Source organism: Pteropus medius, unplaced genomic scaffold (genome assembly GCF_902729225.1).
Source record: "Pteropus medius unplaced genomic scaffold, Ma_sr-lr_union100, whole genome shotgun sequence".
Classification (NCBI taxonomy): domain Eukaryota; kingdom Metazoa; phylum Chordata; class Mammalia; order Chiroptera; family Pteropodidae; genus Pteropus; species Pteropus medius.
This window is the reverse complement of record NW_024355203.1, coordinates 50286-64291: the sequence shown is the minus strand read 5'-3', so window position 1 is coordinate 64291 and position 14006 is coordinate 50286. Positions and strand designations below refer to the sequence as shown.

Here is a 14006-nt window from a genome sequence, read left to right as displayed (position 1 = left end):
TTCTAATTCCCAAACCAAATAAGACAGGAACTGTAGAAACAGAAATAAGAAGTGTAGATTTGAGGCTCCTTTAGACTGTAGAGATTCTAGTTAACCTAATTAAGACAATGGGACCTTAATAGGCCTAAGGGAAGCTCCCTGTGATAAAATTGTGAGAACACATAGATTTATGCTGAATGCCTCTCAGAAAATGAAACCTGAGGGCAGATTCAGACAATTGACAGTGTTATAATTAATTCTGATAAAAAATTTTAATATAACCACAACAGAACAAAATTGGACATTAGCATGCATGTCATTATTGTTATTATATATTTGCATATTCTCTCTTATTGAAATAAGAGGAGTTTTAAATTAGTACATATATCGATTTCTGTATTAGTCATTTATTAATCTTTATGTCTAAGTATTACTTATAACTTGTAAATGCTTCTAAGCCAACAAATTCTAACATCAATTTAAATTTTCTCATGAAATGATTGTCATTTGCATTCAGTTCCCCAAGTGCCCCAGCTGTCCTGTCCCAGGAATATTCCTGTACTATAATCTCCTTAAGAGGTGTGTGAAAGAGCTTTTCTGTGCTCTAATTAAGGATTGTCACACACCTCCAATGACATGTAAAATGAAATGATTATTACAAATAGGACTCTTCAACTCCAAATATGCTTGTGGGCCAATTCTCAGTTTTTCCCTTGCAATAACAGGGTTAATGTTTTGGGGGAAAATAAATTAAAGAAAACTGCAGAATTTGCTGCTACATCAAAAATCAACTTGGTTACTATTAAAATTATATTTAACAATGTTGCCATATACAAGCTTCTATTTTTTGGCTGGCTATACAGATGTGGATCTAAAGAAGGAAGTGCGTGACTTTCATCTTCTCCTGATAATTTTATGTTGATTACAAATTATACAGATGGAAAGAATATGAAATAAAGTGTGATGAAGGCCAAGAAAAGAAGGGGATAGCATAGTTCAGTGACTGAGGAAACCAATTTTGGAATCAGAAAGACGTGTTCAAATCAGAGTTTTTCAACTTATTAGCAGTGCGACCTTTGGTGATTTATTTAACTTCTCTAAATTCATTTCCTGATCTTAAAAAGATACTTAATACTCCTATATCACTAGGTTATTGTGAAAATTGAGTAAGAAAATATATAAAAGTTATTGTTGCAATGTCTTTAGCATATAAGCAGTCAAGTATTATATTTACTCAATTATGTTACCTTTATAATAATAATCATCACTCAAGTATTATTACTTAGTTGTTGTGGTCATTATTACCATAATCATTAAGAAAAGAAATAAAACACTTGATCTATGATATTCAATATTCACTCTTGGCTAATTTGAACTCAGTTTCCGTCTGACCCACTCCTTTCCTAAGAATGAGGAGTATGGTTATACATTACGAAAAATCGAGGAAAACTTTTCCCCACTGTGCTAAAAGATAGAGCTTCAGGCTGAGCTGAACAAAGAAAAGGAGTTGCCAACTAACTACCTTTTGAAACAATATTCTTCCCTTAGGATGGGTATGTGCGTGATATACACATAGGCCAGGCTTTATGAGAAGACCCAACTACAGATCTCTGATTATTGCTAATGGTCCATGACTCACTTGTTTCCGGTTTTTTTGTTTGTTTGTTTTGTTTTGTTTTGTTTTGTTTTGGCGGGGTTGGGGGTTGAGGGGAGTTTCTTGGCATAGAATGTCGGGTGTAGCCGTGGTAAAGTCCTAAGTCTAGTCTCCACTCCCAGGCATCTGATGAGTGAAAATGTTTCTGGGGGACAAAACCTTTTATGGAAAGAACAGTGCCCTTTGCTCTAATTCCTAAGCCTCCATTTGAAAGCTGGGAGGCAACTCGACTTAACGTGTATGGAACGTTCCTTCTGGATCCAATCCAGGGAGAATCATGGGAAGCCTACAACATCGAGGTTTCCCTAGGCAGCCATGAGCAGGCAGAGAGACTCGCTTTTGAAGCCCATATTAAGAGAGAGAGTATAAAGGAGTAAAATGGAGGGAAAGGAGAATGAGATGGAAGTGAGACGTAGCAGGACTCTGGACTCCGAGGAACTCTACTGACCTCTAGAGCTGCAAGCATCCCTATAGCCACTACTTCGCCTCCAACTTTGTTTTTCCCGACTGGGCCACCGTAGCTACGTTGATTCTGGGCATGCGCGAAGCAGGGCCGTTAGCCGGAAGCCTGGCTGAGGTGAAGACGCCGGAGGTCGCCATGGCGAATAAGTCCCGTCTCCGCGTCAAACTTCATGGCCTGAACGAAGACCAACAATGGACTGATCTAGGCACTGGGTACGTCTCCTCTGCCTACGTGGAACGACTCCAGGGCGTGTCTCTGCTAGTTCAGTCAGAGTCCAACGGCTCACTGATCTTGGAGTCAAAGATAAATCCAAACACTCCGTATAAGAAGAAACGGGGCCTATTGATAGTTTGGTCTGAAGGTGAGAACCATGGAATGGCATTGAGTTTCCAGGACACAGCCGGGTGTCACGAGATCTGGGAAGACATTTGCCGGGTTCAAGGAATAGACCCATCCGTCGACATCACACAAGACTTCTTGGATATTTCAGAAGATGAATTTGATGAAATTCCAGAAACTAGTAATATGGTTGACCTCCCGAACTGTGAACTCGGTAAGCTTAAACAGATTGCTACCATAGTTACCTCAGCTCTCACTTCGCCTATCCGTAAGGAAAGGCTGGCCCTGATCTTGGAAAATGAGGACTATATTAAAAAGCTACTGCAGCTGTTCCACACTTGTGAGAGCCTAGGAGACACCGAAGGCTTACAGCATTTGCATGTAATTATGAAAGGAATCTTATTCCTCAACAAGACGTGTCTGTTCGAGATAATGTTTTCTGATGAGTGTATCATGAATGTGGTGGGGTGCCTTGAATATGACCCTGCTTTGGCTGAGCCAAAAAGGCACAGGGAATTCTTGACCCAAAATGCAAAGTTCAAGGAAGTGATACCAATAACAGACTGTGAACTTAGGCAAAAAATACATCAGACGTACAGGGTGCAGTACATTCACAACATCCTTTTCCCTGTACCATCCGTATTGGAAGAGAATTGTCTTTCTACTATCGCAAATTTTATTTTCCTCAACAAGGTTGAGATAATCCGCATGATACAGAAAGATGACAAGTTTTTGCCTCAAGTTTTTTCACAGTTGAAGGATGAGACTACAGATGATGATAAACGGCGTGACTTGGTATTTTTTTTCAAGGAATTCTGTTCATTTTCTCAGTCACTGCAGCCTCAAAGCAAAGGTGCACTATTCAGAACATTGACAAAATTGGGAATTCTTCCTGCTCTTAAAATTGTAATGATCCTGGATGACTTGCAAATAAGGTCAGCTGCTGCTGACATACTTGCTCATCTAGTGGAGTATAATCCATCCATGATCCGAGGATCAATGCTACAAGAATACAAGCGGAATGAAGACTGTAAACTTTTCATTCATTTACTAATTGAACAAATGATCTGTGATACCGACCCTGAGCTAGGAGGTGCTCTTCATTTAATGGGACTTCTTCGTTCTCTACTTGATCCAGAAAACATGCTGGTGACACCTAATAAATGTGAAAGAACTGAATTTCTACATTTCTTCTATAAACAGTGTATGCATAAACTCGTAGCACCACTTTTGGCCACTACAGAAGATACATGTGAAAAGGATAGTATACTTGGAACTGACAAAAACAGCAAAGATTGCCTCGATGATTATCAAACAGCACAGCTGCTTGGCTTAATTTTGGAGCTGCTCACATTTTGTGTGCAACATCACACATATTACATAAAAAACTATATTTTGAGGAAAGACTTGCTAAGAAGAGTCTTGATCTTGATGAAATCTAAGCACACGTTCCTAATCTTGTGTGCTGTTCGCTTTATGAGAAGAATAATTGGCCACAAAGATGAACTTTATAATCGTTACATCATCAAGGGAAATCTCTTTGAGCCGGTTGTAAATGCTCTTCTGGATACTGGAACTCGGTACAATATGTTGAATTCAGCTATTATTGAACTGTTTGAATACATAAGAGTGGAAAATATCAAGTCTCTTGTCACACATATATTTGAAAAGTTCTATAAAACACTCGAATGGATTGAATATGTACAGACATTCAAAGGTTTGAAGATTAAATATGAAGAAGAAAAAGACCGACAGAATAAAATACGGAAGAATCTTCATTACACCCTGTATAGTAAAATATTTCGCAGAAGTACCAGAGCCTTGGAGAAGAAAGAAACCTGTTCTAAAGAAAATACGCAGAAAGTAGAAACAGTTATGGAACCATCGAAAAATGATACATTTACAGAGAGTGAAAATCCAAAAGAAAATGAAGAAAATCTAGATCTTCCTAAAACAACATCATCTGGTGGCTACAAAGTTACTTTTTCCAATTCTGCTGGTCCTGTTAATGGAACAGGTAACCCAACCTGTAGTAGAGTAGTTGGCTTGGTGGATTATCCAGATGATGATGATGATGAAGAAATGGAAGATGAAATGCCTCCCGGGAAAAGACCACATCTGGACCCATAAAATCTTTATGGGAGACCTTCAACATTACTAAAGTATACATTACTCAAATTCTAAAACTTCAATTAGCTGAAAAACCTGAATCCAAAAGCTTTCTTCTGTGAACTTAAAATAAGAATGCAATAAGTAGCAAATACGCTCACTGTTAATCATCTAAAAACGTTGAGTTCTATAAAAACCTAACTTCCCAGAATCTTAAATAACAAGAACGTTGGTGCATGATAACTTCTTAGCAAGAAAAGTCTCAGTTTGGGGGGAGGAAACAAGTTGATAATATAGAATCAATGTAGTTTGTTCCAGCAGTACATATTAGAAACAACTATAACATTACTTGCCTAAAGATTCTGATTCTGGTTTTCTTTAAGTTGCCTTCTTTGAAACAAAAATTTATGTTTGTGTTTATATAGAAAACAAAGTTAATAGCAAAATATAAATGTAAGCTATTTATATTTTCATGAAGATTTAACGAAAATTCAGCTTTATGAGTAATTGGAGGGAAGTAACTTTCAGTGTGTATTTCCATAAATAAAAAATCTGGATTCAAAATGTGCAGTTGTTTTTGTTTTGTTTTGTTTTTTATTAGTGATGCCAAGAATCAGTCCAGTAGTATTTTAAAACGGTATTCTCTAGGACCTTGGGTGTGGGTAGAACAGAATGTTTTCAACTGCCTAGATTGTTAAAAATACTTGAAAGTCATTTTCTGATTCATTAATAAAGCTATGTCTGACTCCAGAGCAGCAAGTAAATTTTAAAGTGTAATTTACGAAGACTAACATACAAAACTTAGTGCTGAATGAAGTGGCACTTATTATCTAGAAACCATTTTGGACCAAGAAAAAGTTACTTAGGTGTCAAATTCCACATGCAGTAAACAAACAAGGGTGTAATACAGAAGGACAAAAGGTGCTTTGTTAAAGAGTCAATACAAAGGCATTTCTAAAAATAAATTGTGGCAAACAGCTACAAGGTTTTATTTTTAGAGGAGCAAGTTAACTGGATCCATTTATCCTGGATTAGCTTAAATTGAAGAAGTTTTTCCTGTTAGGAAGATTTTAGGGTTAATTTTAATTTTGACCATCCTTTGAACAAGATGGGCTGTCTGTGTAGGTATAAAGTATAGTTTTCCAGAAGACAGATATTTATTTTGTATTAAAAATACCACTGTACTTCTTTTGTATCATTTAGTGATGATATGCATACTGAACTAAAAAATTCAGGAATTAAAAAGTGACCCTATAATTCCAAAAATAAAAGAGACCATTTTAAAAGTACTGTTGTGCCAATAGGAGACACATCTTATGCAAAATTAAGATACTGTTGTATAAAAGCTATAAAGAGTGTATTCCTAAAACGAATAGTCATTTCACCAGATACAGTCTGTTAAAGTGTGGACATGACCCCAGGAGATGTCATCAGACATTACTGAGGACATGACACAGCAGGGGAACTGCGTTTCCACATCTCTCAAACCATGCTTGTTAAATTAAATGTAATGGGATTATTCAAAGTAAAGTGACTTTGTGAGTATATGTCGAAAAAAAGGCAGTTTGTTTGAAAAGCATTTCATGTTTTCCTTCTGGCTAGACTGTCATGGGGAATGTTATCCATAGTACACACATTTATATGCATACGCAGAGTTTCGCTTTGAAATAAATATACTTCACTCTTTCTTTTGGTGGGAGTAGTACTTGTTCCTTAACAGAGCAGCTATTTACATCTAGACAGAGAAGAGCAATTTTTTATTGCTCTTTCTGCTTATTCTCTTCCCTTCAGCTAGTTTTAATCGGCCATAAAAAATGAACACTGTAGGAGAAAAAAAAGTGAATATTTGCATTTTTTGTTGTATTGTCCCCAGAGTGTTTGTAAGGCAAGTTGAGGGAGGGCATAAGTGTAATGGTAAGTTAGGGGGAAAAAAAAGGAAAATTTAAAAAAAAAAAAGAGGCGTTCTATTGAGCTGTGTAACCTCTATGAGCCCTTTTCTAGTGTCAGCTACTTAATGTTAGGGAAACAACGTGACAAGCAAAATGGTGCAAAGCCAAATTGCCCATCAGATGGCATAACCTACTATTAAGGGAACAGTTAAGAGGGCAACAAAACACAGAGAGCAATCCTTACTATCTGCACACTGAGTGAAAAATTGACCAAAATGTTCAGTCTCTCTAGATAGATAGTGTGTGTGAGAAGATACCATGTCAAAAACGTTTAATTTCCTCAAGTTTTTTAGAAGTAATTTTAAAAGGTCCCTCGAGTGGGTTATTTATGAAATGAAGAAACAATTTGGAATGACCCTGTATGTACAATAACATTCAGGTGAGCATTTTTAGAGAAGTGCCCTGGGTATGTCAAGGTTTTGGCTTTTAATACATGACTTCTGGTAATTTTTATGGCTTGGTGACTTTCTAAACACACTAACAAGGGGAGGGGGATATAACAGATAAAGTAAAAGCTTCTTATTCAGACAGCCCTTGATGACAGTGCAGGCTCTGACACCAATTCTATGACCTTAGACAATTTATTTATTTTATCCTCTAGCCACAATTTCTCCGTCTTGTCTTAAAAGTTAGAAATTACATGTAAATTACCAAGAACATAGTTAGTCCTCAATAAATAGCTTTTAAAACTGATTATCATCAGCAGCAACAGAATACTCATTTCCAAGAAATGGGGGATAAAGTGACATACGCACTTACATTACAAATTATGCTCATAAATCAATAATCCTATATCCTGGATTAAATTAGTAACAACATGATAAATAAAAACTAATGAGTTCAATTTTAGTTGGCAGACAAGCCTACATGTATGCACTGTGTCCTGCTGAGATCCAACTGAAATAAAAAGCATAAAAGTAGAAAAATAAACCTTCATAGCAATGAAGACTCTTGGGTGGAGTGGTGTCTGGGATATGAACCAAGAAATGAGAGATGTCAGGAGTGAAGAGTGAAATTGAAATCAGAAGAATTGGAGAGAAGAGAGGAGGGCATCAAAGATTTGTAAAAATAACAACAGCACTTAAGTCCTATTCTCTACTCCCTCGCCCCTCCGGGCCCATCCCAGCAAACAGAGAAGTCTCTAGAACGTATCTCTAAATAACAGACGAAAGTTCTCTTCCTAAAGCAATTGGAAAAAGAAGCAAAGCTGAGGGCCCTAGTATGGATGTTTTTGCCGCAGAGTTATGCCCTTCTCTTTAGGTTTACTGGAGGATCCAAGATACTGAAAGTTTAGCACCCTAAGGTACAAGTCACTGTTTTCAAGAAAGAGACATGTTAATGACTGTCTCCCAAGAGGTACAATCTCAAGACATGTTAATGCCTGTCTCCCATCCAAGAGGTACAATCTCAAGAGCACAAATGGTGCCTCTGGAAAGAAAGTCTTTACAATTGGCAGTCCTATACGATAGTACCTACATCAGGCAGGGAACACAGGTTGGGAATGCTAGCAGGTAAGCCTTACGGTTCCCTGTTCAGCTAAAATAACAGCCTAGACTTTGTTTTGGAGAGTCTGGTAAATGCTGTCAATCCAATCTTCTTGTTTGTCCAGCATGGTGGTGTGACGTTAGTCCACTCCATGGAATGACCTGAGATTGAGCGTGGAGATGATATCCAGATGGGGTATTGTGTGTGTGTGTGTGTGTGTTAGGAGCTGGGATCATACCCAGTTTTTCCTAATTGATCTCTCAGTAAGATTAAAGGAAAAGGTGGTCAGAGTTATCTGGCCGGGGATGGCAGACCCAGCAGTCAGTTAAATTCAAGGTGCTTGCAATGGTTTGAAAGAGCTATGCCAGATTTTTTTCCTTGAGGAAGAAGACTTCAGAGGTAGTTCTGAAGTACAAATGTCATTAATGCTCCTTCTTCCCCTGTACAACCCTAGGTACTGGGTTGCTGCTCTTCCTCCACCTCCACAATATTTGAATGTCCCTTTCTAGAAATTATAACTTTGCCCTTTTTTCAATCATTCCCTACTTTCATCCAAACTTTTTATCTAGAAGGATCAAATGTGAGAGGGACAAGAGTATTTTTTATAAAACCAGAATTAAGTATGAATCCTGTAGGTCCCATTTTTTCTAGGCTGCCACCAGACGGTATACCAACCAGGCTGGCCTGGGTAAAGAAATATGCCCAGGAATGGTCAAGACAGAATCCTAAATTTTCAAAAGAGGTCTATACAATTTCCCATCCCTTTAGTCCTGATTTAGTGAACAAATTGCCTCATTTTGATGTAGGGCTTCTCAATCTCACCACTGTTGACATTTTTGGCCAGATAATTTATTGTTGCACGAGACTTTCCTGTGCATTGTAGGATATTTAGCAGCATTCCTGACATCTACCCACTAGATGCCAGTAGTACACCCCCAGCTGTGACAACCAAAAATGTATCCAGAAGAAGCTAAATATCCCTCAAGGGGGATATTAGTCTAAAGATGTGTGGAGCTTAATACAAGGGCTTCTCTTACTTGGTGGATATTAGGTCCACATCTACTCGGATGAGTCACCTTCTCTTTTACCCTCAACCTGAAAGGGCCAAGTTCATACAAGGGTCAGGTACATAACACACTTTTATAAAAAGAGAGTGGACTTTGTTTGGAATTATGGAGATCCCAGTTCTGTTTTTCATTATTAGCATAACCATGGCATCTTATTTGACACCTCTAATTCACAATTTTCTTATCTGTAATGTATGGCTAACAGCACTGTTATGGCTGAATTGTGTCCCTCAAAATTCATATATTGAAGTCCTAACCCAGATGGCACTGTATTTGGAGATAGGGTCTTAAAAGAGATAATTAAGTTTAAAAAAGGTCATTAGGGTAGACCCAATTCCAATATGACTTGTGTCTTTAGAAGAAGAAATTTAGACACAGAAATACACACAGAGGGAAGGACCATATGAGGACCCAGAAAGAATATGGCCATCTATAAGCTGAGGGGAGAGGCCTCAGAAGAAACCAACTTTGTTGATACCTTGGACTTCTAGCTTCCAGAACTGTTAAGAAAAAAAATTCTGTTTTTTAAGCCACCCAGACTGGAGTACTTTGTAATGGAAGCCTTAGCAAACTAATTTAAACACCTAATAGAAAAAAGTTTTGAGAAGATTAAAGATATATATCTTATAAATATCATAGAATTATTATGATAAAGAGTACACAATTGAGATATGGCAATAGCTTTTCTTTATTGAGCATGTATTATATGTCAAGCACACTTTCCTAGGCAAATTACCTACATTATTTCTAATTTCACATTAAACTTGCCAGGTATATATGGTGGCCATGAGAATGCACCTTGTAAAAAGGGAGGATAAATGATTAAAAATTAAGAGCCCCAGCCACTATGCTCTGTAATCATTGCTTCAATTTCTCCCAGGCCATGGCTGCTTCTTGGAGAACCTGAACTAACATAGTATGTATTTTGACTTTATTTTACAGAAAATAAGAGAGGCACACAGAAATGTGTGCCAGGAATTATATAACTAGTACTAGTGAGAATGTATTCAGATATGTTTGTCTGATTCCATAGATTGAGTTCTTTCTCCTACATATAATGTGTCTTGAAATATATGGTGAAAGTACTTTAAACATAAAAATGATTATATGTGCCCAACATATATATTTATTAATAAAGTAGAAATCTGAAATCAGTGTATCAGGTTTATGAAAAATCTACGCACATAAATAGTAACAATCTCTTTCTTTCTGCTTTACCCAGGTTTCCAAAGGTCATTGTAAGTTAACACTGCTTGAATTCTCCACGAAAACACAGCACAGCACTTTGCAAACCACTGTCATCGCACTCATCACAGGAGTTGCTAAAGAGATAGCTAGTGAAAATTTCACTCTTGCCTCAGAAGTCAAGAGAGATAAAATAGCTAACTTTCACTTGGTGCCAAGCACCATGCTAAGTGCTTCATATATGTAGTGGGATACTTTGACATTAAGAGTGGAGGTCCATATTGCCACTTCTCTTCATGCATTCCCCCATGCTATAATTTAGTTGCTGATCTGAGAAAAATGTTGAGAATAGAGGTCTACTTAATTTACTGAGATTAAGTTTCAGCCCCATTGAAGAATAGGGGCTTGAAATAGAAATTATGTTCAATTTTAGAGAACTTGAAATGAAATATCTTGCCCTTCTGAGTGTGTAGACTGAGTTTTCTAGCTACTAGCCTTGCATCAACTCGTTCCTTTCTACCTTTCTTTTGGATTGAGTGTTTGTTTCCCTTTTCCCCCTTTATTGCTTTGGAAGGTATTCTTTCAATTCTAATCTCGTAGTTAGTTACCTTTAAATTGTAACAGGTACACTTCATTTGAAAAAGACTAAATCTAATCAGTCTATCCTTCCCTGGAATAATAAAGGAAATCGTTTTATATCCATCATGTATTGCTGTTTTAATATATCTGACACTTTTAGCTCTTTTTACTAGAAGGTTTTTGGTCTACAAACTATTGAAATCGGAAGCAAACCAAATTTGAAATACATTATTTCCTGCCTTCACTACAATGACTAAATTGAGCAATTATGTAAGTAGTATTTGGAGAAAACTGCAGAAAATTACTTTTGTTGGAGAGTTACTAAGGCAACCCTTTAGAAAAGAAGGACATGTGAAAATGGTCTGAGGAGCCTGATCAGCCACACAATAATATTGGGATATTTCTGCTGTACACATTTTCAAAGATACTCTACAAAATCTGAAGAGTACTTTAGTCTACCACATTTGGCAATAGAGAATATACAGTATTTTTAGTGTATTTCCAAAGATTGTGAAATATCAAAGAACTGCAGATTTATTTCATGCTTAAAATAAGATATTCTATGGAAAGCTTTTTATATTTTTCTCATATTTGAGTATTATTTTTTAAATGTAATTAAATTTTGTATGATTTCTATTGATCCTAAATATGAAGATTCTTTTTGATATATAATATCATATTATGGGGAAAATCACACTATATTAGAGTTTTAAAAATACATCAGTCTCCTTTAGATAAATATATTTTTGTTAATTGTTTTTTTCCAGTTTTATTGAGATATAATTGACATATAACATGAAATTAGTCCAAGTTGTACAACATGGTGATTTGATATGTGTATATATTATGAATTGATCACCACAATAAGTTTAGGTAATATCAATTATCTCACATAGTTACAAATTCCTTTAGATAAATACATTTTTAATAATAGTATTATGTCTGATGGCTTTGCTTATCTCCACTAATATTTCAAACACAGGTGAAAATATATTGCATACGATTTAGGTTTAGAAAGGCTGGCTTTGTGTCATTATTGAAGTACTGTCCATCTATCAGACTTCAGATCATTCATATCACCTCTCTAATCTCTGGGTATTTATCTGTAAAATGATGCTTATGCTATAAATAACAATGTTGGTAAAATTATAAAATTTTCAAACACCAGGGGATGTTGATGAGTAGTTTCTACTTAGTTAATCTGACATTGTAACAATTTTTTTATATCTAAAAACTACTGTGGTTTTATTATTTCTCAAATAAAATATAATATTATGGTATACAGATACGTAACCTTATATTGATATCCTGAAATTGAACTATAAGCAATGAGTTAGAGTAACTTCTTTATGTTTTTCTTTTTAAGGTATTCAATTTAGATGTAAGACAATTGGCATGTTTTCTTTTTTTTCCTCATCTGTACTTTGAAATTTATAAAATGATATTTAATACATGAATATAGTATTCCTATAAAAATACCAACTAACAACATTAAAATCTCCTTTTATCATTACCTGAAATCTAAGCTCTATCACTCCTACATTTTGCTCAAGAGCTTATCCTTATCAGTTTGATGTATATGAATTTGGTGTTTCATAAATTTTACATAAATATACTCATCACAAATTCATATTATAACTATATGTGTATATACATAAAATGTATACTTTATTATGTAACATAAATAGATATTTTCTCATTGTCTTTTTTATTCTCCCTCCCTTTCCTTGAGAAGTATCCTAAATTTTCAATAGGAAATTTAGCCAGTTTGAGTGAGATTGACATTATCCCATCACCAACCCCAAGGATGTATTGATATATTGCTTGACATCTGCCGTTGATATATGGATAAATATACAAAGACGAAATGGAATGCATACATTTCTAGGAGTTATACTCTCTTCTTCCATGAGAACTACTTGAAAATATTCTCTTAGCTGCTGGATGTAAGTGAGAAATGTGTTGCTTTTGGAGCTGGTGGCAGCCATACTTTGAGAACTTCCTAGGAAGAAACTTCCTGCAAAAGAAACCACTATCAAAGAAGCAAGGCAGGTAATTGTATAGGGAAAAATCCATCTGCAATATTTAATCCCTAGATCAAGTTGCATCTGAAACTTTACTTTTGGATTATTGAATAGCCAGAGAAAATGTTTCCTTTGTAATTTAAGCTGATTTACATTAAGTTTTCTTTATTTGAAATATTATGAGAATATTACAGATGAATTCTGTTTAATCTTCAAAGATATAAATTAACTCTAAGGCTATTTTAACTGTTTCAGGGCACAGACAGAAAAAATATTTCCAAACACTCTAAAAATTGGATTGAAATTTTACTAGAAAAAAAAGACAAGGAGAACCTCTGCCAAAAAATTTAATTCAGAATAAAGCAAATTCTTAAACATAATATTACCAATTGAAGCCTATCAGTGCATCATGAGCATTCTTCCAGAGAGTAAGAGCATATTTTCATATTAATATTACAAATAAGAAAAAAGTTCATCACACAGAAGGCTAAAAAATTTCTAAAATTTAACACCTATGTCTGGTAAGAAGTTAATGCTTAAAATTAAATGCCTAGTAATACATATAATAATATAATAAGAAATGCGTAAAACCTATATGAAGAAAACATTGAAGTCTCTTAAGACATAAAATCTTTTAATAAAATTTTTAATTAAAATCCTATAATAATAACATGGCCTGATTTGGGACAGGAAATCTGCATTGTTGAGGAATTCCATTTTCCAAACATAAACTCATTAATGTAGTGCAGTGCAATCCAAAGAAAACTACTATGAGGATTTTTTTAATAACAAAGTATTCTGAAATTCACCTAGAAATATAATTAGTTAAAACTAAAGTGGACTTTTATGACAAAAAATAATGTTAGAGGACAAATTCTAGCAGATATCAAACTATGATAAGTCCAGTTAAATAGAAACATTACTGTATTGTTGCAGAAAAAAGGAAACATTTCAGTGAAAAGAATAAAATTTAGAGTTTTATGTATGGGGTTTCTCTTATACTAAATATGGAGTAAACTATGTTATGCAAAAGTGATGTTGGTTTAGCAGTCTAGAAACTAGGAGAACAATGCAGCTTCATCTCACATTAACTCTCTTATTAAAATAAATGTTATAGAAATCAAATAGTTCAAGAAAATAAATTATAAACTTACTAAAAGTTTATTTTGTGAA

General features: G+C 35.2%; 1 protein-coding gene across 1 annotated transcript; it reads left to right on the top strand.

Moving 5' to 3' along the window:
* Positions 1 to 2231: 2231 nt before the first annotated feature.
* On the top strand, positions 2232 to 4565 carry LOC120598454 (serine/threonine-protein phosphatase 4 regulatory subunit 3-B-like). The gene is made up of 2 exons (XM_039857245.1): positions 2232 to 3738; positions 3898 to 4565. Exons 1-2 carry the CDS (start codon positions 2232 to 2234, stop codon positions 4563 to 4565), a joined length of 2175 nt encoding a protein of 724 aa, XP_039713179.1.
* The last annotated feature ends 9441 nt before the right edge of the window (positions 4566 to 14006 follow it).